At 43.1% G+C, this 23099-nt stretch overlaps 2 protein-coding genes across 6 annotated transcripts in view; one reads left to right on the plus strand and one right to left on the minus strand.

Moving 5' to 3' along the window:
• The window catches only part of skic8 (SKI8 subunit of superkiller complex), a 29128-nt gene extending 28537 nt beyond the window's left edge, over nucleotides 1–591 (plus strand). The window contains exon 11 of the mRNA XM_014124048.2: nucleotides 93–591. Coding sequence (XP_013979523.1) covers nucleotides 93–182 — 90 coding nt within the window. The 3' untranslated portion in view covers nucleotides 183–591. The remainder of the gene's footprint in view (nucleotides 1–92) is intronic.
• Nucleotides 592–1764: 1173 nt separating this feature from the next.
• slc25a44a (solute carrier family 25 member 44a) lies at nucleotides 1765–18423 on the minus strand. Of its 5 annotated transcripts, none has more exons than XM_045688048.1 (5): nucleotides 18194–18399; nucleotides 6840–6882; nucleotides 5708–6399; nucleotides 5423–5550; nucleotides 1765–4094 (listed from the first exon to the last, which is right to left on the minus strand). In XM_045688048.1, exons 3-5 carry the CDS (start codon nucleotides 6342–6344, stop codon nucleotides 3903–3905), a joined length of 957 nt encoding a protein of 318 aa, XP_045544004.1. In that variant the 5' UTR covers nucleotides 6345–6399; nucleotides 6840–6882; nucleotides 18194–18399; the 3' UTR covers nucleotides 1765–3902. The 5 variants fall into 5 exon arrangements, with proteins under 5 accessions (XP_045544004.1, XP_013979520.1, XP_045544002.1 ...); XM_014124045.2 differs by lacking the exons at nucleotides 6840–6882; nucleotides 18194–18399 and adding exons at nucleotides 9944–10119; nucleotides 10546–11404; XM_045688046.1 differs by lacking the exon at nucleotides 6840–6882 and having other exon boundaries at nucleotides 5708–6449.
• Nucleotides 18424–23099: the final 4676 nt, after the last annotated feature.

Genomic DNA, 23099 nt, shown 5'->3' on the forward strand with positions numbered 1-23099 from the left:
ATGGTGTGTTTTTACAACTCTGCCACTGTTTTTACACTTAACTGCTGCCTTGCATGTTGTTCAAGTCTTGTCTGCTTTTTCCCCCCCCCTAGGTGTGGAGTGTGAAATACAACGGCACAGGTTCTAAGATCGTATCTGTTGGAGATGACCGGGCCATCCATATCTATGATTGTCCCATGTGATGCACTAGCTCTCATTCCTACCACCTCTCCCAGCTGCAGACCAGGCAGCCTGAATACTGGCGCTCTAGTAAGAGTACCACAGCTTATCTTGCCTGGCTCATCCTACTTATGGTGCAGCTCAATATTCTGACGTGCTCTCCTTCCTCTCATCTGCACTGATTTGAAAATTCACATTCACAAGCCCTGCTCCTTCTCGTGGAGATGGAAGGTGGAGAGGAAGTCCATTTAGACTATTGAGTTTCACCTATGGCCTAGCTCAGTCAGAACAGCCCATGGTTGCTCCACTGAGCCAGAGCTTAACTGCAATCAAACAATGATTGGGAGGTTCAATGTCATTGATTATTTTGCACTTCACTGTACCTTGCCCTCCTTTTGTTGTACTCAAAATAAAGGATTTTTTGTATTTTCATTTTCCCAACTAATTTGAGTTAATATTCCTTCCTACCGGTGCATGATTTATTCAATTAACTTTTCAACATTTGCAGTAAATTTTCAGAATGGTAACCTAGTCATTTGTGGAGATCTAAATTAATGTCACTGCAAATTAAAATACAGCAGATGTTTCCCAGCCTTATGTTTAGAACAACAATTACTGTACACAGGATTTCTGTGAAAGGTGAGGAAGCACACATTTCAATCAGCATGAACTTCCATCTCAGGCTGGCACCAAGGCTACAGTTAGTTTCCCATTACATACAACATGCTCAAGAAGGTCTTGCAAACCAGTGCTCCATCCTGTGACCAAAAATCAGTACTGCATATATAATTAATTCCTATTCCAGTGTTTTAAGAAAACTGCAACGTAATGGACACATTTGCACTTTGCCATGCCCATCGTAGAGAGGGAAAATGAGTTCACATTAAGGGGAGTTTTGCCCAACTGCCCATGTTAAGGTGGCACAGAAAAGTTTCCCCTGAGATTCTTTTCATTTACCTGGGGAGGGTCCGTGGGCATGCAGACCCATGAGATTATGTTTTTGTAGAATGACTTAGAAGGATGATTAAATGTATCCCCAACTGATGCAGCAGAGTGGGCTTTAAATTATTGGGCTGAAGCATGGTGTTTGCCATCCGCATTTACCTCATTGAAAACCCCCAGAGTATGGAATGCTAATATACGTTGGCACTACAAGGTTTTTACTAGAAGAAAAAAATTGGTGTTCGGTGGCAAGGTCGCAGGCTGAAAGTTTAGGGTGCAGACAAAATGTAAGTTCATTTCCTGCAATTCTACACATCGTCATAGCTTATGCAGTGTTATGTTACCTGATTTTGTTCTGTTTGAGTCAATGGGGGCTCCATACCATGACGTGTGTAATCTGATTCTCCCTTACGCTCTTTATTTTGGTGATTAGTTCTCAAGGATCTTATTTTAAAATATGTCCATTATCTGTTCTACATACTGATTTTAGTCTTAATTTTACACAAACGTTACCATCCCAAATGTTTATTTTAAGAATGTAAAATTTTTGGGAGTGGCGGCGACAATAAATCTAGTGGTTAACGGCAATTGGTGTAACAGTGAGGATCAAATCAGCTTCAGGCACACTGTAGGGTTGTTACACAAGTAGGCCTGTTCCTGAAACAGTGTGAAGTCCAATTTATTGTACAAACTGTCAATGACCTTGCAATTCAAATTCATGAGTTATGATTTTTTTGCTAAGCATTAGGAGACATTTAAAGGCTTGGTTGTGCTGTGACAGTTTCCATCAACTTAAAATAACTTGTGCAAATCTATTTAATTTATCCAAAACACAGTTGTGACCTGAAATTGTTGCTAATTGTAACTCTCATTGAAGAAATCAGAACACCCTATCCAGTTAACATGGGTATACTTCACAACTGAGCATGGTGCCAAATATCGCTACTCTGCTTTATTGTTAAAACCAACGTGTTTTGGCTCCTAGCCTTCATAAGGTTGGTTGTGGAGAGAGAGGACACAGAGACTGTTGGGCAAATTCAATGTGTGAATTCTTACAAACAAGGTTCATTTCACAACTTACAGAAAGAAAACGTGAAATATTCAAAGCACAACCTTATTCACTATAGCATATACTCCATAAAATGTATGTAGTACATTTAGAAACCATTAATTACATTTCTAAATCTAATTTTTGCCAAGTAACACTTCATAGAGCATGATATTGTGGCATGTTTCAGGACAATGGACTCTTAAAATGGCTGCCTCACCATACACATGATCAAAAGTATGTGGACACCTACTTGTCCAACCTCTCATTCCAAAATCATGGCCATTCATATGGAGTTTGTAACAGCCTCCACTCTGGGAAGGCTTTGCACTAGATGTTGGAACATTGCTGCAGGGACTCCTCCACCAAACTTTATAGTTGGCACTATGCATTCGGGCAAGTAGCGTTCTCCTGGCATCCGCCAAACCGCCAGATGAAGCTTTTCCACTGCTCCAGAGTCCAAGCTTTACATCACTCCAGCTGACGCTTGGCATTGCGCATGGTGATCTTAGGCTTGTGTGCGGGTGCCCATTTCATGAAGCTCCAGACCAAGTTATTTTGTTGCTTCCAGAGGCAGTTTGGAACTTGGTATTGTGTTGCAACCGAGGACAGATTATTTTTACACGCTACGCACTTCAGCAGTCCCATTCTGTGAGCTTGTGTGGCCTACCACTTTGCGGCTGAGCTGTTGTTGCTCCTAGATGTTTCCACCTCACAATAACAGCACTTACAGTTGACCAGGGCAGCTCAAGCAGGGTATAAATTTGAGGTGGCATCTTATGACACAGCCACATTGAAAGTCATTGAGCTCTTCAGTAAGGCAATTCTACTGCCAATGTTTGTCTATGGAGATTGCATGGCTGTGTGCTCAATTTTATACACCTGTCAGCAACTGGTGGAGCTGAACTAGCCGAATCCACTAATTTGAAAGGGTGTGCACATACTTTTGTATATAGTGTACTATTCCCAACAGTCGACAAGCATTGAGGGCAGGAGTAGGTAGTACTGTTTTTAAATTGAGATGTGTTGAGGAAGCACCAGTAATTTTACCATGCCATAGTGTTTCCCAAGCCTACTTTGAATAACTTGCTTTACACAAATCATATTCAGAGAAAAAGGGTACTAGAGAGCAGTTCTGCTCTTATTCAACATAGCCCTGGTCCTTTCTCACCATAGGAAGAGAACTTGTTTGTTGAATGTAATAACCTGCCCTGTCGACAGGCTCTCAGCAGGGTTGTCTACATTACCTTTGCCAGTGAAACGCAACCACTGGGTGAATACATGAACAATACAAAGCTGAAAACATGTACCATTTAAAGTTAACATAAACACCATTATTTAAGGGCAACAGAGGGTTTGTGAGAGTCCCGTTTGAAAACTAGTTTAACCCAGTGTAAAATTTACCAAGCCTTATAATTGGTAAATTAAATTACTCTCCTTATTAATTACACTTTAATTTGCTTACTCTGCTGCAACAACTCACACATTTTTCTCCATACCTCTAATTGACAAGTTCCAATATCTACAGTTGTACTCCCTGAAAACAAAAAGGTATGAATCATAATTCCTCTGCCCAAACATGATAAAATCCACCAACCTCACATTAAAACATAAAAAAGGCAACAGTTTTTGAAAGGCAAACCGAATCAGCAATATGGGGGACCAGGTAGCCATGTTTTGTCTGTGTTTGACAGTGTCCCTGGCTATCTGGCCCAGTCTAGCCTGGGTCTGTCCCTGGTTGTCCCTCTGGTATTTACCAGTGTCTAGAGTTGACCAGCTCAGGCCGCAGGCTCAGTCTCTTGAGGGTCTCGTAGCCCACCACGATGACCACGGCCGTCGGGGTTGAGGAGATGATGCGGGCAGACAACCCCTTAGTCATCCCCCAGGGTCCTTCCTCTGCCAGCAGCTGCTTGAAGGTTGCAATGACCGATGACCTGCCCTCCACCTTAGCCACAGTGAGAAAGGTTCATATCACCCAAAAAAATACCTTTAGAGTCCATAGAGAAATAGATGGATCGAGGTAGAAAGACAAATGAGGAGTCCCTTCAGAGTCTTGACAAATGCCTACTCAGTTGTTTCTTGGTGAACATGGGAATTTTTCTGGCTATGTATTTAAGCTAGGCAAATCATTCTCATGAACATTTAAATATCCCCTGAAAAATCCATGTTTGTAAATGTTGGCCTGAAAACCCCTTGAACCTGCTTTGTAAAATATAATGAATTGAACTCACAAGTGCCTTGAACAGTATATACCCCCAAAATACAGTGCATTCGGAAAGTATTCACACCTCTTGACTTTTTCCACATTGTTACATTACAGCCTTATTGTAAAATGTATTACATTGATGAAGAAACAATCTACACACAATACTCCATTATGACAAAGCAGGAACTGGCTTTTAGAAATGTTTCCAAATGTATAAAAAAAATATCATATTTACATAAGTATTCAGACCCTTTACTCAGTTGAAGCACCTTTGGCAGTGATTACAGCCTCGAGTCTTCTTGGGTATGACGCTACAAGCTTGGCACATATTTGGGGAGTTTCTCCCATTCCTCTCTGCAGATCCTTTCAAGCTCTGTCAGGTTGGACGGGGAGCGTTGCTGCACAGCTATTTTCAGGTCTCTCCAGAGATGTTCGATCGGGTTCAAGTCCAGGCTCTGGCTGGGCCACTCAATGACATTCAGAAACTTGTCCGGAAGGCACTCCTGCATTGTCTTGGCTGTGTGCTTAGGGTCATTGTCCTGTTGGAAGGTGAACTTTCACCCCAGTCTGAGGTCCTGAGCGCTCTGGAGCAGGTTTTCATCAATGATCTAGACAGGTGTGTGCCTTTCCAATCAATTGAATTTGTCCAATCAAGTTATAGAAGCATCTCAAGGATGATCAATGCAAACAGGATGCACCAACTTCAACTATCATAGCAAAGGGTCTGAATATTTAAGTAAATAAGGCATCTTCTTTATAAATGTGCCAAATATTCTAAAAACCTGTTTTCGCTTTGTCATTATGGGATATTGTGTGTAGATTGTTTTAAAAAAAAGGCTGTAAAGTGACTAAATGTGGAGAAAGGGTCTGAATACTTTCCAAATGCACTGTATGTCCAATAAGAGAATCTGGTATGGTAAACTTGAAATGGTTTGCAAACCATGTCACCAGTGATTACAAAAAGGATTAACTTAGACAATAACACTGAATATGAATGTGTCACTCTTCGTTCAGTTAAACCATAACAAGGATTGTTTACAGACAAAGCAATATACTTGTGGTTTTACCTGCACTCTGGCCCGCACAACATCCATGGGATTGGTGATGGTGGAGGCTGTGGCTGCTGCCATTGGCCCGGCGATGGCCTGCAGCAGCAGGTGAGGACAATCACTGGGGGCTAGTTTGGAAAGGTTCTCTGTAAACATAAACATAGTGAAAATGTAAGGCGCAAAAACATTTCAGATGCATTTCAAGCAGCTTTAGAATTGCCCATGTCATATCATAGAAAACCTAGCTAAAATCTAGTACTGCTTGCTTAGTATCTGCCTGCTATGGCAGGTAGAGTCGCCTACCTGCATAAAAATGATAAAAAGGCCACCACACCGCACTATTGGGGATGTAGGTGAGGAGGGATGCCACGTATCCCCGGTAAAATCCCCGGAAACCGTCAGCGGCGCATATCTGCACCACAATATCCCTGGTTTGTCCGAAAGTCACTTTGCTCTTGGATGTCGCCATCATTATTTTGGGTTTGACCTTGAAGCGGCTCAGGTGTCCCACCTGGCCTTGCATCATGAGCTGCTGAGAGACCATATCTATGGGCACAGTGATGGTCTGGGCCACCAGGGACGCCGCTCCCCCTGCCCACAGAGACTTCACTGTGTTATTGCTGGAATATTGGGACACGTACTTCCTTACCAGTTCATAGGTGGTGATGTAGGCCTGGCCTGAGATCAAGGTGAAGGTGTTAACCATAAAGCCTCGGTAGAGGCCTCGCGGGCCCTCCGCCTTCAGGATCTTGTAGAAGGCGTCAAAGGTGCCCGTGTAGAGGGACTTGCCCTTCTGCACCTGCAGCCGGGTGCGGATGAGGGTGAACGGGTAGACTGTGGCCCTGGTGGTCATGGTCATGAACACACCCAGGGAGTAGAACTTTTTCTTGTCCAGGTCCTCCCATTCAATGATCCGGATGTTGCGTTTCTTCTCCTCCATCCTGCCTGCTGGTGTCCACAGCTCCTTGTTGAATGGACCGCGCCCTCCACAACACCTGATGGACCAAGAGAAGGACATTGAGGCAGGTAGACATCATGGGTCGTTCTGCCTCAAAAAGCACAAAAAGAGGATTTCATCACTCACCATCTCAGATTGTTTTGAAATAGTTTGTTGTTAGAAACAGATATAATAACCATTCCTGCAACATTATTTGTTTATTTAAAGACAATTTGAACTCTGAGAAATTAAGCTAATTGATTGCACCAAAATTGGCCATTTCAATTTATAGAATATTCAATAAATATAGTAACCAACATCTGATTTGAACCAGACCCCTTATTAGCAATGATTACTTGAGGAACCCAAATAAATTGTCAAAAGCCAACCACAGACCCCCCAACCCAAGCCCACCCCAACGGCAAGTATACAGCATCAGTTCGCTGTCTGACGAGTATTATGAAGCTGCGACTAGGAGTATTGTTTCTTTCTTCATACCATGTAATGTATTCTCAATGAATTTGGTGATGGCCATCTTCCCCTGTTCAGAGAAATTAGTATTTGAAATCGTTGAGTTTATGTACCATCATACAACAGCATATTACCAGGTTCTGATCACAAGATGGTGCTGTTGAATGTCCCCCACACCCTCAATGTTCATTTAAGACTGAACCTTCCTATGATGATTTATAAATGTAAATTGAGTGTTTAAGTTAGAACATACATAAAATAAAAGCATATAAAACCAAAAAAATTGCCTTGAGGACTACTCATTCCTCATTTCATTCTTTCTTTGTTCAGTGCATCTATTGCAGTGATGTCGCTACATCCAAATTGATATTGGCAACCAGTTGCAGTGGTTTGTTCCTTAATGGTGCAGATGTTATGCACCAAAAACAAGCATATGTCCTCTCCATTTGGCCAAGAAAATGACCTTGCTGGATAACTTGGATGCATGAATTTCACATTTACGTCCATGTTTTCATCAAGGTTAATTACTGTTACAGCAATGCAAATTTTTATGATGAGAACTAGCAGGCTTTACAGAAGCTCACAGACAATTAAAAAGAGAGAGAGGCTTGAATGTGTGAACACTTCTCAATTGTGCTGTGTTACGGTGATGGCAGACTACGTGGTCTCTTGCCTTCTCTAACACAGCACAGCAAAACAATATATTGTGTAAGTTGAGCGATAAAGACAGACTTATTTACAAGTTGAAGAGCTAAGTAACTCCTCGTTTATTTCATTAGCACCAGCTTCACAACACAAAACATGTCGCAGAGCAAAAACACAACCTTTTTTTTTCCATCAACATGACCATGTCCAAATGAATAGATAAACAAAAAAAACACATGACCATAAAATATTTTGCAACAAAAGATTAGATAAATGAATTGGATCAAAGTAAATAAAACATTTCCCCAACCATTGTGTTCTGGGGTTGTTGGCCTTTTTGGTTAATTAGCTTTTTTATTACATTTTTTAACACTTGCTCATTGAGTAGTGTTTTGCCCTTTCTCAAACTGTTAAAACAGTGCCCAACCCTTGCTTTTTGCTGCTATGCCCCTTCATTTGCTTTTCAGGTCATTCACTTTTTTGTTGAGTAGTGTTTCTATTTCAGCTATTTGTGCTTTTTTATTTTATCTTTAGCACCCTTTCTCAGGCTATTGGACTTGGCAATAAGAGTGAGGTTGCCTGTGCTCTCCGCTTTGAGTGCAAATTTGTCTGCTGAGGTCTTGGGAGCATTTATGTCATCTGTCAGTCTTCTTTTCTTCCCTTTAAGTTCATCTATAAGGTCTTTCCTCTTTGTTTTTTTGCTCTTCCATTCTTCACTGTCTGTTCTTCTTGATGTGTCACATACCTCTGCCTTGCAGATGCCACTGACATCAGCAGCGGTCTGTCAATGCACACATGTATGCCACCCACAGCTCTTATGTGGTCAACTACACATCTCTGTGCTACGTATGAATCTTCCTTCAAGTTCTCCACTTCAATCTGCCGATTGATGGAGAATCCGCGCTCTACTGAGGCTTGCCCGTGTGACAGTAAGAAGAGTTGGCGGCAAAGTCTCCACAGATTTCTGAGCTCTGACATTACTCATGTAAAAATCTGTCCAAAATGTGTCCATGCTGTCTTGGACAGGATCAAAGTTTACAAACAGTGTTGGGCCTGGACAATGTCATCAATAAAAATGTGAGTATTGTCGAATGTCATCATCACAATCTTCTTCCTTCACCCGATGACTATTTACAAGGTAGGTCAGGGCCTTCGTCAACTTTGCTGTACACAGCATCTTTCCATTTGTGCCTGCCATTCCCCTTGGATCCAAGAAAGAAAGATGCGAGACCAGAGAGTACTTCAATGGAGATTTCTCTATGAGTTTGTTAACAGTTGTGAGCATACACTTCTTGCAACCGAGACAAGTCTCACACAATACTTTGAGTAACAAAGCCCAAGTCGACCTTGTGAGGAGTCTATGTGATTGGATGACTGGGTCACCAGGGGTTTTCGCTTCTGTCATGAGGTCTGGCTTAATGAATCTACTCATCAAGCTCTTAAGCAACTTGATCAAGTCTGTAGAGAGAAATGGCACCATGGGCTTATCGGTCTGGTAGCGTGTGAGGAATGGTGTTACTTTGCTCACTGACAAGATGAAATTCAGTTTTGCTGTCATGAGAGGGTCCTTAACAGCCTCCTGAATCACCTCAAAGAACTTTGTGTCTGGATTTGGACATCTCTTCTCTACAACCTTCACATGTTGCCATATGGGCTAAATACTCTAAAGCTCTTTCAAGCACGGGCACATTTTCAACCCACCGTGTCTTGCCAAACTTAAGTGGCATTGAGGGATCTAATGATCCAATGATGTTAAAGTAGTCCTCCCAACGGGCTGGAGTATCCTTCAGAAGTTGGTACATAGCATGCAGTACACTGTCGACTTTCCACTCTGTTTCTTCCACTCCCTTCTGAAATGCTCCATGGAGACCGCAACTGCCTATGTTTATAAGGTGTAGGACTACTTTATTCTCATAGGGCTTCTCAACCTTTGAGTAAAATGACCAATTTACATTTGGTCCATCCATGGAGATCTGAACCATGTTTTTCTTTGGTAGATCTTCGGTGCGCTTCTCACAGACAGCTTTAAGGTCAAACGCAGTCGCATGTCCCATAAATGTAGAATCTTAAATTCGTCACAACTTTCCTCATCCCATAAACGGACGTGAAAGTCACACTGCTTTGACTGTTTTTTTCTGTTAAGGCTCTCATCAAAGTGAAGTACATAATCCTCCTCCCCAGTAGACAATTTTTTTTAGACAAGTGCTTGAAATGAGGAGCCAAGCCATGTGTGCACACATAGTTGGACTTTGTTGGCCCGCATGCGAAGGTCTTGGCTATTGCACTGTCTGGGAACATCGCTGAGAACGGCACACCTAAGAGTAAAAAAATATATATTGATTTTAAACACTTATTTCTGTTTCTAGCCTGTGTGTGAACGTGTATGTGTGTCACAGAGAGAGAATATGAAATACGAAAACAAACATAACATGTTCCTAAAAATAATTTCATGTTACAGGTGACAGTTTATAAACCATGCCACTCACCCGTGTGTTCACTTGAGTGGAAAGAGTAGTGAGACTCCATCATATTCAGACACCACAATGTCTTAGCCCGCAATGGGTCCTCTTTGTCTTGAGGTGGTGGTGAATGTGGTCCCAGTTGTAGAAGACTGTCTAGGTGGTGATGTAGATGACTTCCACATAGTTCAATAGAGTGGGAGCTGTAAGAAAATTTGTATCCAAGTCTGATGAATGACTAGCTAGCTGGCGTTATCTAGCATTAGTCATGAAACGTTGTCACTAACAACTCCAGCGAACGTTAGCAAACTGTCATTTATTTTAAATGTTCACTGTCCAGCGCGGCTTGCCGCAAGTTGGCTAACGTAACGTTAACAACTTAGCTAACGTTTGCTTGCTAGCACTATATTGACAGGTGTGATTCTGTGGGAGAACTGACTGAGACATCTAGATAACGTTAGCTAACAACAACATAGCAAACGTTAATTTTACCGAATAATTCTGTAACGTTAAAGTTAATTTACCTAACCACGAAGAGACAGAATAATCTAGCTAACTAATTAACGTTAGTAACTAACTAAGTATGGTTGTTGTATTCCTTTTTACATGTTACCAGGGGTAGGACCTACCTGCTTTTAACTTGCGGAGTGCCGTCCTGTGTGATGCTCCAGCAGCATGGCTCGTCACAGCTGCTTCGCCCATGGCGTGAACTTTTATTGATTTGCTGCAGGCTCTGTATTGGGCCATATGGATGTCCCGCAGATCTTTAACAAGCCAGTCTTTGTAAATGTCTTTGGTGAACCACGAGTCCTGGAATTTACATTTTCCAGGCATGGCTGAAGGTTCGCTTAAGCTTAGCTTTCTCGTTTGCTTGCCGCTGTTTAATCTGCATCATTCGACTTCAGTCACTTATGCACGCACGTGACGTCGCACTCTCGAGGCAGGTGGCGCGTGAAACAAGGATGCACAGACAGCGGAAGACACACATGCAGACAGCGGAACGTAGCCCATTACTGACGCTTATTTTTTTTAAAACTTAACTTCAATTTCTATTCTTGCACAAAACATATAAATTCAAGCCCTTTCAATGACCCATGTCTATTTTCAAAAACTTTTTCTCAAATTCACAAACTTTCAAGGATTTCTAGGACCCGTGGGAACCCTGCATGAAGTGTGTCTAGATAAATATTTCGGTTTTAGTTTGTTAAATTAATGTGTAGCAAACAGATGAGTGACTTTTATTAGGGCTGACCCCAATTAGTCGACTGGTAGATTGTTTGGTCGTTAGGCTGTTGGTCGACCGAGATTGTTTTAATTTGAGCAGTAACATATATATATTTGAGCCAATCTCAGTGAACTAACCCATTGCGGACACCTAGATTAAAAGCCAATTCATGCTTCATCCATATCAAGCTCCGTACCGCATCGGCTCCCAAATGTTGTAACAATGCGGAGGGCTCTGTTATAGCTTCGCATTGACATGATTGGTTGACGGTAGAAAACAAACTGACTTCCTTGACAACAGCTCTGTACTGTTCCGGATGCTGGAGTGAGTAGTCGTGCTGTTCTTCGCTCCGCGGGTAATATTACATTTCCTTACATTCCTTACGTTACAACGGAACGATTTGATTAGTGTAATGTTAGCTAGTTAGCTACATAGTTGTCTTTGCATCAAGGATAAAGGTGTAGCTAAAGGTGTAGGTGTAGCTTTGAGAAACTAACAAGGTTAGCTAGCCAGCTAGCCAGCTGTATTCGTTTGTTCGCGCTGTTTTCCAAACGGCGTCAACATCACAACATCACAGCCACTGCTAGCTAGCCAACTTTACCAACTAGCGGTACTGTAGAAACTAAAAACATTACAACGGAACGATTTGATTAGTGTAACGTTAGCTAGCTACATAGTTGTCTGTGTATCAAAGATAAAGGTAAACGCAGCCACTGCTAGCTAGCCAACTCTACCAGCTACCAGCAAGCAGTACTGTATCATTTTTAGTCAATAAGATTTTTGCAACGAGTTGTGTAGTCCACTTGTGTAGCTAGCAGGACTGACTGTGTTAGCTAGCCAACGTTTAATTACTTCTGTGTTATAAAAGGAACTAGTCACGGACACGAATGATCCATTGATAGTTTGTTGTAACCAAGTATTGGTGCTAACCGTGTGTTATTGGATGCTAGCATGCTAGTTAGCTACGGCGTCATAAGACACGGTGCACTGGGTGGGTTTCACGGAAGAATACTGTACCAAGTTATCTAGCTGAATAAACTAAGTTTGAGCCTATTCCTGGAAACATTGAACCACTGTAGTTTACATCAATTATAATTTCTAAGTGGAAGCTGGAATAGTTATTTGAGTGTTTCAGCGAATGGTTAGTGAGGTAGGCCCTGCTCTCTCGCTTCCCCAGTTGTTTAGTTAATTTTCTTTCCAATCTCCTTTGCATTTGCGTACCCTCTCCTGTAGCCTGTCAACTATGTGTCTGTCTATCCCCGTTCTCTCCTCTCTGCACAGGCCACACAAACGCTTCACACCGCATGGCCGCTGCCACTCTAACCTGGTGGTCCCAGTGCGCACAACCCACGTGGCGTTCCAGGTCTCCGGCAGCCTCTGGAACTGCCGGTCTGCGGCCAACAAGGCAGAGTTCATCTCAGCCTATGCTACCCTCCAGTCCCTCGACTTCTTGGCGCTGACGGAAACATAGATTACCACAGAAAACACTGCTACTCCTACTGCTCTCTCCTCGTCTGACCACGTGTTCTCGCATACCCCGAGAGCATCTGGTCAGCGGGGTGGCGGGACTGGAATCCTCATCTCTCCCAAGTGGACATTCTCTCTTTCTCCCCTGACCCATCTGTCTATCTCCTCCTTTGAATTCCATGCTGTCACAATCACTAGCCCATTCAAGCTTAACATCCTTATCATTTATCGCCCTCCAGGTTCCCTTGGAGAGTTCATCAATGAGCTTGACGCCTTGATAAGTTCCTTACCTGGGGATGGCTCACCCCTCACAATTCTGGGTGACTTTAACCTCCCTACGTCTACCTTTGACTCATTTCTCTCTGCCTCCTTCTTTCCACTCCTCTCCTCTTTTGGCCTCACCCTCTCACCGTCCCCCCCTACTCACAAGGCAGGCAATACACTTGACCTCATCTTCACTAGATGCTGTTCTTCTACCAATCTCACTGCAACTCCCCTCCAAGTCTCCGACCACTACCTTGTATCCTTTTCCCTCTCGCTCTCCTCCAACACTACTCACTCTGCCCCTACTCAGATGGTATTGTGCCGTCGCAACCTTCGCTCTCTCTCTCCTGCTACTCTCTCCTCTTCCATCCTATCATCTCTTCCCTCTGCTCAATCCTTCTCCAACCAATCTCCTGATTCTGCCTCCTCTCCTCCCTTTCTGTATCCTTTGACTCTCTATGTCCCCTATCCTCCCGGCCGGCTCAGTCCTCCCCTCCTGCTCCGTGGCTTGACGACTCATTGCGAGCTCACAGAACAGGGCTCCGGGCAGCCGAGCGGAAATGGAGGAAAACTAGCCTCCCTGCGGACCTGGAATATTTTCACTCCCTCCTCTCCACATTTTCTTCCTCTGTTTCTGCTGCTAAAGCCACTTTCTACCACTCTAAAGTCCAAGCATTTGCCTCTAACCCTAGGAAGCTCTTTGCCACCTTCTCCTCCCTCCTGATTCCTCCTACCCCTCCCCCCCCTCTCTGCGGACGACTTCCTCTGCGGACGACTCCCTTACCTCACCTCGCTCATCAACTCATTCTTGACCGCTGGCTACGTCCCTTCAATCTTCAAGAGAGCGAGAGTTGCACCCCTTCTCAAAAAACCTACACTCGATCCCTCCGACGTCAACAACTACAGACCAGTATCCCTTCTTTCTTTCTTTCCTCTCCAAAACTCTTGAGCGTGCCGTCTTTGGCCAGCTCTCTTGCCATCTCTCTCAGAATGACCTTCTTGATCCAAATCAGTCAGGTTTCAAGACTGGTCATTCAACTGAGACTGCTCTTCTCTGTGTCACGGAGGCTCTCCACACACTGCTAAAGCTAACTCTCTCTCTCTGCTCTCATCCTTCTAGACCTATCTGCTGCCTTTGATACTGTGAACCATCAGATCCTCCTCTCCACCCTCTCAGAGTTGGGCATCTCCGGCGTGGCTTACTCTTGGATTGCGTCCTACCTGACAGGTCGCTCCTACCAGGTGGCATGGCGAGAATCCGTCTCCGCACCACGTGCTCTCACCACTGGTGTCCCCCAGGGCTCAGTTCTAGGCCCTCTCCTATTCTCGCTATACACCAAGTCACTTGGCTCTGTCATATCCTCACATGGTCTTTTCTATCATTGCTACGCAGACGACACACAATTAATCTTCTCCTTTCCCGCTTCTGATAACCAGGTGGCGAATCGCATCAGTGCATGTCTGGCAGACATACCCATGTGGATGACGGATCACCACCTCAAGCTGAACCTCGGCAAGACGGAGCTGCTCTTCCTCCCGGGGAAGGACTGCCCGTTCCATGATCTCGCCATCACGGTTGACAACTCCATTGTGTCCTCCTCCCAGAGTGCTAAGAGCCTTGGCGTGACCCTGGACAACACCCCGACGTTCTCCGCTAACATCAAGGCGGTGACCCGATCCTGTAGGTTCATGCTCTACAACATTCGCAGAGTACGACCCTGCCTCACACAGGAAGCGGCACAGGTCCTAATCCAGGCACTTGTCATCTCCCGTCTGGATTACTGCAACTCGCTGTTGGCGGGGCTCCCTGCCTGTGCCATCAAACCCCTACAACTCATCCAGAATGCCGCAGCCCGTCTGGTGTTCAACCTTCCCAAGTTCTCTCACGTCACCCCGCTCCTCCGCACACTCCACTGGCTTCCAGTTGAAGCTCGCATCTGCTACAAGACCATGGTGCTTGCCTACTGAGCTGTGAGGGGAACGGCACCTCCGTACCTTCAGGCTCTGATCAGTCCCTACAACCAAAGAAGGGCACTGCGTTCATCCACCTCTGGCCTGCTCGCCTCCCTACCTCTGCGGAAGCACAGTTCCCGCTCAGCCCAGTCAAAACTGTTCGCTGCTCTGGCACCCCAATGGTGGAACAAGCTCCCTCACGACGCCAGCGGAGTCAATCACCACCTTCCGGAGACACCTGAAACCCCACCTCTTTAAGGAATACCTGGGATAGGATTAAGTAATCCTTCTACCCCACCCAAAAAATATATAGATGTACTATTGTAAAGTGGTTGTTCCACTGGATATCATAAGGTGAATGCACCAATTTGTAAGTCGCTCTGGATAAGAGCGTCTGCTAAATGACGTAAATGTAATGTAAATGTTCCGCGAAGCATGAATGCTCAGACTTCTGCGGAGGTCGTATCACCGTAAATGCTGCATTGCCAATGCAGACGTTGGATTGACCATGCGCCCAGATGCACTTCTCTCTCCAGAAGGCGCTCTATCCCGCCAATTTGTGCACATTAATTGTTTCATAACTTCAAATGAAAATCAAATGTATTTATATAGCCCTTCGTACATCAGCTGATATCTCAAAGTGCTGTACAGAAACCCAGCCTAAAACCCCAAACAGCAAGCAATGCATGTGAAAGAAGCACGGTGGCTAGGAAAAACTCCCTAGGAAAAACTCCCTAAAAAGGCCAAAAACCTAGGAAGAAACCTAGAGAGGAACCAGGCTGAGGGGTGTCCAGTCCTCTTTTGGCTGGGCCGGGTGGATATTATAACAGAACATGGTCAAGATGTTAAAATGTTCATAAATGACCAGCATGGTCAAATAATAATAATCATAGTAGTTGTCGAGGGTGCAACAAGCACGTCCGGTGAACAGGTCAGGGTTCCATAACTTCATTGTGTGAATTGTTTGCGTTTGAATAGAAAAGTAAAACACGTAATAATAAACACACAATGAGTAACGATAAGTTGGTTATATACACGGAGTACCAGAACTGAGTCGATGTAATTGAGGTAGATCTGTAACAGCCGTGCGGTAGCAGAGAGAACAGTCTATGACTTGGGAGGCTGGAGTCTGACAATTTTTAGGGCCTTCCTCTGACACCGGTTAACATAGAGGTCCTGGATGATGACAGGGATCTCAGCCCTAGTGATGTACTGGGCAGTACACACTACCCTCTATAGCTCCTTGTGGTTGATGACAAGCAGTTGCCATACCAAGTGGTGATGCAGCCAGTCAAGATGCTCTCAATAGTGCAGCTTTAGAATTCTGAGGGCTTTTGCCAAATCTTTTCAGCCTCCTGAGGGGGAAGTGGCATTGCTGTGCACTCGTCATAACTGTGTTGGTGTGTGTGGACCATGATAGATCCTTAGGGATGTGGACATAGGAATTTCAAGCTCTCGACCTGCTCCACTACAGCCCCGTTGAAGTGGATGGGGTGAGCTCGGCCCTCTGTTTCCTGTAGTCCACGGTCAGCTCCTTTGTCTTGCTGATGTTGAGGGAGAGGTTGTTGTTCTGGCAACACACTGCCAGGTCTCTGACCTCCTCCCTATTGGCCATCTTATCGATGTTGGTGATCAGGCCTACCAGTCGTGTCATTGGTAAACTTGGTATTGGAGTTTTGCGCGGCCACACAGAAGTGGGTGAACAGGGAGTACAGGATTCCACTAAGCACGCACCCCTGTGGGGCTCCTGTGTTGAAAATCAGCTTGGCGGATGTGTTGTTGCCTACCCTCACCACCTGGGGGTGGACCATCAGGAAGTCCAAGATGCAGTTGCAGAGGGAGGTGTCCGGTCCCAGGGTCCTTAGCTTAGCGGGCACTATGGTGTTGAATGCTGAGCTGTAGTCAATGAACAGCATTATCACATGGGTGTTTCTCTTGTCCAGGTGGGAAAGGCAGTGTGAAGTGCAATAGAGATTGCGTTATCTGTTGGGGCGGTATGTGAATTGTGGGCCCAGGGTGTCTGGGATGATGGTGTTGATGTGAGCCATGACAGCCTTTCAAAGCATTTCATGGCTACAGATGTGAGTACTACGGGGCAATAGTCATTTAGACAGGTTACCTTGGCCTTCTTGGGCACAGGGACTATGCTGGTCTGCTTGAAACATGTAGGCATTACAGACTGGTTCAGGGAGAGGTTGAAAATGTCAGTGAAGACACTTGCCAGCTGGTCAGCGCATGCCCTGCGGCCTTGTGAATGTTAACCTGTTTAAAGGTCTTACATCGGCTACGGAGAGCATGATCACAAAGTCATCCAGAACAGCTGGTGCTCTCATGCATTGTTCAGTGTTGCTTGCCTCGAAGCACGCATAGAAGGCTTTCAGCTAGTCTGGTAGGCCTGCGTCAATGGGCAGCTCGCGGCTGGATTTCCCTTTGCAATCCGTGATAGTTTGCCAGATCTGACAGTTACGCTTACACACAGGTGTTCAGAGCACACTATATAGATAATTAGTACACGCGGCCACTTAGGTCTTCTGTAAACATGCAATGTAACATGGAGATATGGCCATGTGGGATCACTAACCCTATAAAGGTGGTAGTAATTAAAAAAAAAAAAAAAATTATCCTCGCTGATATGAAAGATACCTTACTTATATTTCCAAAACCGTACCACATGCGATGCATTTTAACGTTAAGAAAAAGTGTCAAAACCTTAACAAAATTCCCTTGACCATAAGATACTATCGTCAATAGGCACTTAAGCAGTTAGCGTCTAGGAATGGGTTAGTGTTAGATACAAATAATGGCTACAATAACCATGTTTCCATCCAGTTTTTAATGCGAGTAATGTCATACCGTATTTTTTTAAATCAAGACAGCTGCGGAAACAGCAAGTTTCAGTGTAATTTTATAAATGCAGACAGAATTTGTTAATTCGACATTGTGGGAATTTGTGTCGTAAAATTCATAATTTGGTAGAGTTGAAAATGCGATGGAAACATTTTAATTTCGTTGTTTTTTTTCCGGTACATTAACTTAAGCGAAAAACTACATGTGCTCACTACGTAATCACGCACTGATTTGTATCTGCAACAAGTCAGTTTGGTGGAATTACCACTGGTGGGAACATTCGCATATTTTCTTTTGCGGATTTATTACTTTCGCATGAAAATCGATCCGCAATTGTATGGAAACCTAGCTATTGTGACAATATTTTCTGCAGACAGCGCACACGCAATTGAAGAATACAATTTAACATCAGCGCTCTGGTTAAACCTATCGCATGAACTGTTGATAAAAAGCTTAGCTATGTGTCATCGTAGGAATAAACATGGTGCATCGACCTTACAAAACAAGGAAACGTGACTTACCGTGTTATAGAGCCATTTTCACATAGTTCAAGACGCCATGTCTATGCTACAGAAGGCTAAACTGAACTATAAGTATAACGTTCTAATAGCCTTGTAAAAATAAACATTCGTTGAAAGGATTCGGACTAGTTAGAATATGGTTTGATGTCAAATTCATGCCGTTGATTTGTCAAAGTACGGTCACCGATGCCTGAGCGAGCGTCTCGTCAGCAACACTAAAAAAAAAAATACATCCGGGTCACGACATTTTTCTAAATAAAAGTCCCCTCCCTCTCTTATGAAAAAGATTGCAGTATTACTGCATTACACTGTAGTTGGAGTGCAGTACAACTGCAGTACGCTGCAAATACTGCGTCCAAAATAACATTTTTACTCTAGTAATTTTGCAGTACAACTGCAGTATGCTGCAAATACTGCATCCAAAATAACATTTTTACTCCAGTAATTTTGCAGTACAACTGCAGTTACAGTGCCATATAACTGCAGTTCAACTGCAGTTTTTCTGCAATTACTGCGTCCAACAAACCACAGTCGCCTGCAGTTACTGCACTTTTTCAGAACTGCAATCTTTATTTGTAAGGGACGTAACAGTAGAAGTGTCATTAACCTGTAAAATATTAACAGTGATTCATATTTGTTCATATTTAAGTGACATTTGCATTAAGTGTGAGTTTTAAAACATGTTCCAAGGTCAAATAAATGCCACAAATACAGTACACTGTATATGAAATACATATTGGCTTATAGAGAGAAACGATTTCTAGGTGCCGAAGTAAAAGTGGGGTTGGAATTATTCACTTGGGTTTTTAGTATCTAAATGTGGTGTTATTTCATTTTTAAAAAAATTTTTATTTCACCTTTATTTAACCAGGTAGGCTAGTTGAGAACAAGTTCTCATTTGCAACTGCGACCTGGCCAAGACAAAGCATAGCAATTCGACACATTCAACAACACAGAGTTACACATGGAATAAACAAAACATACAGTCAATAATACACTAGAACAAAAGAGAACAAAAAGTCTATATACAGTGAGTGCAAATGAGGTAAGTTAAGGGAGTTAAGGCAATAAATAGGCCATGGTGGCGAAGTAATTACAATATAGCAATTAAACACTGGAATGGTAGATGTGCAGAAGATGAATGTGCAAGTAAATATACTGGGGTGCAAAGGAGCAAGATTTAAAAAAAAAAAAATACAGTATGGGGATGAGGTAGGAGATAGATAGATGGGCTGTTTACAGATGGGCTATGTACAGGTGCAGTGATCTGTGAGCTGCTCTGACAGCTGGTGCTTAAAGCTAGTGAGGGAGATATGAGTCTCCAGTTTCAGAGATTTTTGCAGTTCGTTCCAGTCATTGGCAGCAGAGAACTGGAAAGAAAGACGACCAAAGGAGGAATTGGCTTTGGAGGTGAGGTGGACACGTGTCTTTTATACAGGTAACGAGCTGAGATTAGGAGCACTCCCTTTAAGAGTGTGCTCCTAATTTCAGCTCGTTACCTGTATAAAAGACACCTGGGAACCAGAAATCTTTCTGATTGAGAGGGGGTCAAATACTTATTTCCCTCATTACAAGAAACGTCTGACCTCTGTGATTGCCAACAAGGGTTTTGCCACCAAGTACTAAGTCATGTTTTGCAGAGGGGTCAAATACTTATTTCCCTCATTAAAATGCAAACCATTTTATAACATTTTTGACATGCGTTTTTCTGGATTTTCTTGTTATTCTGTCTCTCACTGTTCAAATAAACCTACCATTAAAATTATAGACTGATCATTTCTTTGTCAGTGGGCAAACGTACAAAATCAGCAGGGGATCAAATACTTTTTTTCCCCTCACTGTACCTGCTGGAGCGCATGCTAAGAGTGGGTGCTGCTATGGTGACCAGTGAGCTGAGAACTCTGTCATGGGGGACAGAGGTCTAAATGACGAGCAACACTTTGTACTCCATTCACTAAACTGTAGGCCTACAGGTGATTAGTTACTGTACAAGCAAAACGATTGATAGTGTGTCCATAGAATACAAAACAGCCAATTGCCTCTTTAAGCCTCTTCTGTCAAGTAAACGGATGAGGTCCAACAAGTCCAGAACAGCAAGGCTTGGTAACAGCACCTACTCTGAGGCTGTGAGATCGGTGAACTCAAGTTGAGTCTAAATCGTACTACTTCACTTTTGTACTGTCACTTTAACTCTCTGCTGAATGACTAATTCAGGACTATATCTTATCAATAGATACAGTTGCAGTCGGAAGTTTACATACACTTACGATGGAGTCATTAAAACTCGTTTTTCAACCACTCCACAAATTTCTTGTTAACAAACTATAGTTTTGGCAAGTCGGTTTGGACATCTACTTTGTGCATGACACAAGTAATTTTTCCAACAATTGTTTCCAGACAGATTATTTCACTTAAAATTCACTGTATCACAATTCCAGTGGGTCAGAAGTTTACATACACTAAGTTGACTGTGCCTTTTAACAGCTTGGAAAATTCCAGAAAATGAGGTCATGGCTTCAGAAGATCCTGATAGGCTAATTGACATCATTTGAGTCAATTGGAGGTGTACCTGTGGATGTATTTTAAGGCCTACCTTCAAACTCAGTGCCTCTTTGCTTGACATCATGGGAAAATCAAAAGAAATCAGCCAAGACCTCAGAAAAATAAATTGTAGACCTCCACAAGTCTGATTCATCCTTGGGAGCAATTTCCAAATGCCTGAAGGTAACACGTTCATCTGTACAAACAATAGTACGCAAGTATAAACACCATGGGACCACGCAGCCGTCATACCGCTCAGGAAGGAGACGCGTTCTGTCTCCTAGAGATGAACATACTTTGGTACAAAAAGTGCAAATCAATCCCAGAACAACAGCAAAGGACCTTGTGAAGATGCTGGAGGAAACGGGTACAAAAGTATCTATATCCACAGTAAAATGAGTCCTATATCGACATAACCTGAAAGGACGCTCAACAAGGCTACAGTTTGCTACAGACTACAGTTTGCAACTGCACATGGGGACAACAATTGTACTTTTTGGAGAAATGTCCTCTAGTCTGATGAAACAAAAATAGAACTGTTTGGCCATAATGACCATCGTTATGTTTGGAGGAAAAAGGGGAGGCTTGCAAGCTGAAGAACACCATCCCAACCGTGAAGCACGGGGGTGGCAGCATCATGTTGTTGGGTTGCTTTGCTGCAGGAGGGACTGGTGCACTTCACAAAATAGATGGCATCATGAGGCAGGAAAATTATGTGGATATATTGAAGCAACATCTCAAGAGATCAGTCAGGAAGTTAAAGCTTGGTCACAAATGGGTCTTCCAAATGGACAATGACCCCAAGCATACTTCCAAAGTTGTGGCAAAAGGGCTTAAGGACAACAAAGTCAAGGTATTGGAGTGGCCATCCCAAAGCCCTGACCTCAATCCCATAGAACATTTGTAGGCAGAACTGAAAAAGTGTGTGCAAGCAAGGAGGCCTACAAACCTGACTTAGTTACACCAGCTCTGTCAGGAGTAATTGGCCAAAATTCACCCAACTTATTGTGGGAAGCATGTGGAAGGCTACCCGAAACATTTGACCCAAGTTAAACAATTTAAAGGCAATGCTACCAAATACTAATTGAGTGTATGTAAACATCTGACCTACTGGAAATGTGATGAAAGAAATAAAAGCTGAAATAAATCATTCTCTCTACTATTATTCTGACATTTCACATTCTTAAAATAAAGTGGTGATCCTAACTGACCTAAAACAGGGAATTTTTTACAAGGATTAAATGTCAGGAATTGTGAAAAACGGAGTTTAAATGTATTTGGCTAATGTGTATGTAAACTTCCGACTTCCAACTGTAAGTGACCAGTACATGGGGTGTTCATCGATTGGGTGTTAACTGACTGGCATGCCTGTAAAATGACCTACATTATCCTAATAATGATGAGCAGGCTGCAGACCTTACACATGTAAATCAGCCCAAGGCCAGCCTGAACGTGCCAAAACATGAATCAGGTCAAGCGTTTTGGCTAGACAAATACAATTTATTTGGAGGCAGTATCCTAGTAAGATCATGCTGCTATAATATCACCCCAATTATGCCTGTAGCCTATCAACAGTTATCACAGAGGTTAACAGCGCGTTTCTTCAACCCATCCTGGTCACAATTAATCAAAAGGTTTCCATCTTGGACTTGGGTTTTTGGAATTATGTGGGTTCAGGTTTTTGTGATTGTGTGACCTATTATTGCCTCGTAAAATAGCTAGACTCTGGTGAGTAGACTGGACACAGTCGATCGTTTTGCATTTACATTTACATTTTAGTCATTTAGCAGACGCATTTCATGCATTTTTTTTTTTTTTTTTTTTGTACTAGCCCCCCGTGGGAATCAAACCCACAACCCTGGCGTTGCACACACCATGCTGGCGTTGCAAACATCATGCTCTACCATGCTCTACCAACTGAGCCACAGGGAAGACTTGCCAGTGCAGTGCTATATTTGAACAGTATCGTGTCCAATAGCTCCATTTTAAGCTGTTTGACCACAGTAAAACTCCAACACTTGCTATGCCCAAGCTTTTAGTTAAAAGTCACCTGATTTGACACACAATCAATAATTTTTTCTGTACAGAGCAATTTGTTTGTGCAATACAACAAAAATACAGTAAGACTTTTGTTAAACATTACATTTCAAAATTGCATCCTTGAACAATAGCACCAGTAAATTAACAAAATGCATACATTCAAAATAATGCTTTCTTTAAAAAAAAAAGTTATTATATATTTTTTTTACCCGTAGGCTATTATTATGTTCTTTACATTTATGTATTTATGCTCCAACTATTTCTCAATGCTATCTCACCAAATCTGAAACATAAATTGTATGGGGGTGGTAGGGATGTTGGGGAG

Source organism: Salmo salar, chromosome ssa10 (assembly GCF_905237065.1).
Source record: "Salmo salar chromosome ssa10, Ssal_v3.1, whole genome shotgun sequence".
Classification (NCBI taxonomy): domain Eukaryota; kingdom Metazoa; phylum Chordata; class Actinopteri; order Salmoniformes; family Salmonidae; genus Salmo; species Salmo salar.

Bases quoted from the DNA above. Each gene is read 5' to 3' on its own strand.
- slc25a44a (XM_045688046.1), bottom strand. From the start codon at position 6,422: ATGTCCTTCTCTTGGTCCATCAGGTGTTGTGGAGGGCGCGGTCCATTC. The intron at 5,551-5,707 runs GTAGGCGACTCT...TTATGTTTACAG, and splicing joins TTTTTATCATTTTTATGCAG to AGAACCTTTCCAAACTAGCC. The intron at 4,095-5,422 runs GTAAAACCACAA...ACTGTGGCTAAG, and splicing joins TTGTGCGGGCCAGAGTGCAG to GTGGAGGGCAGGTCATCGGT.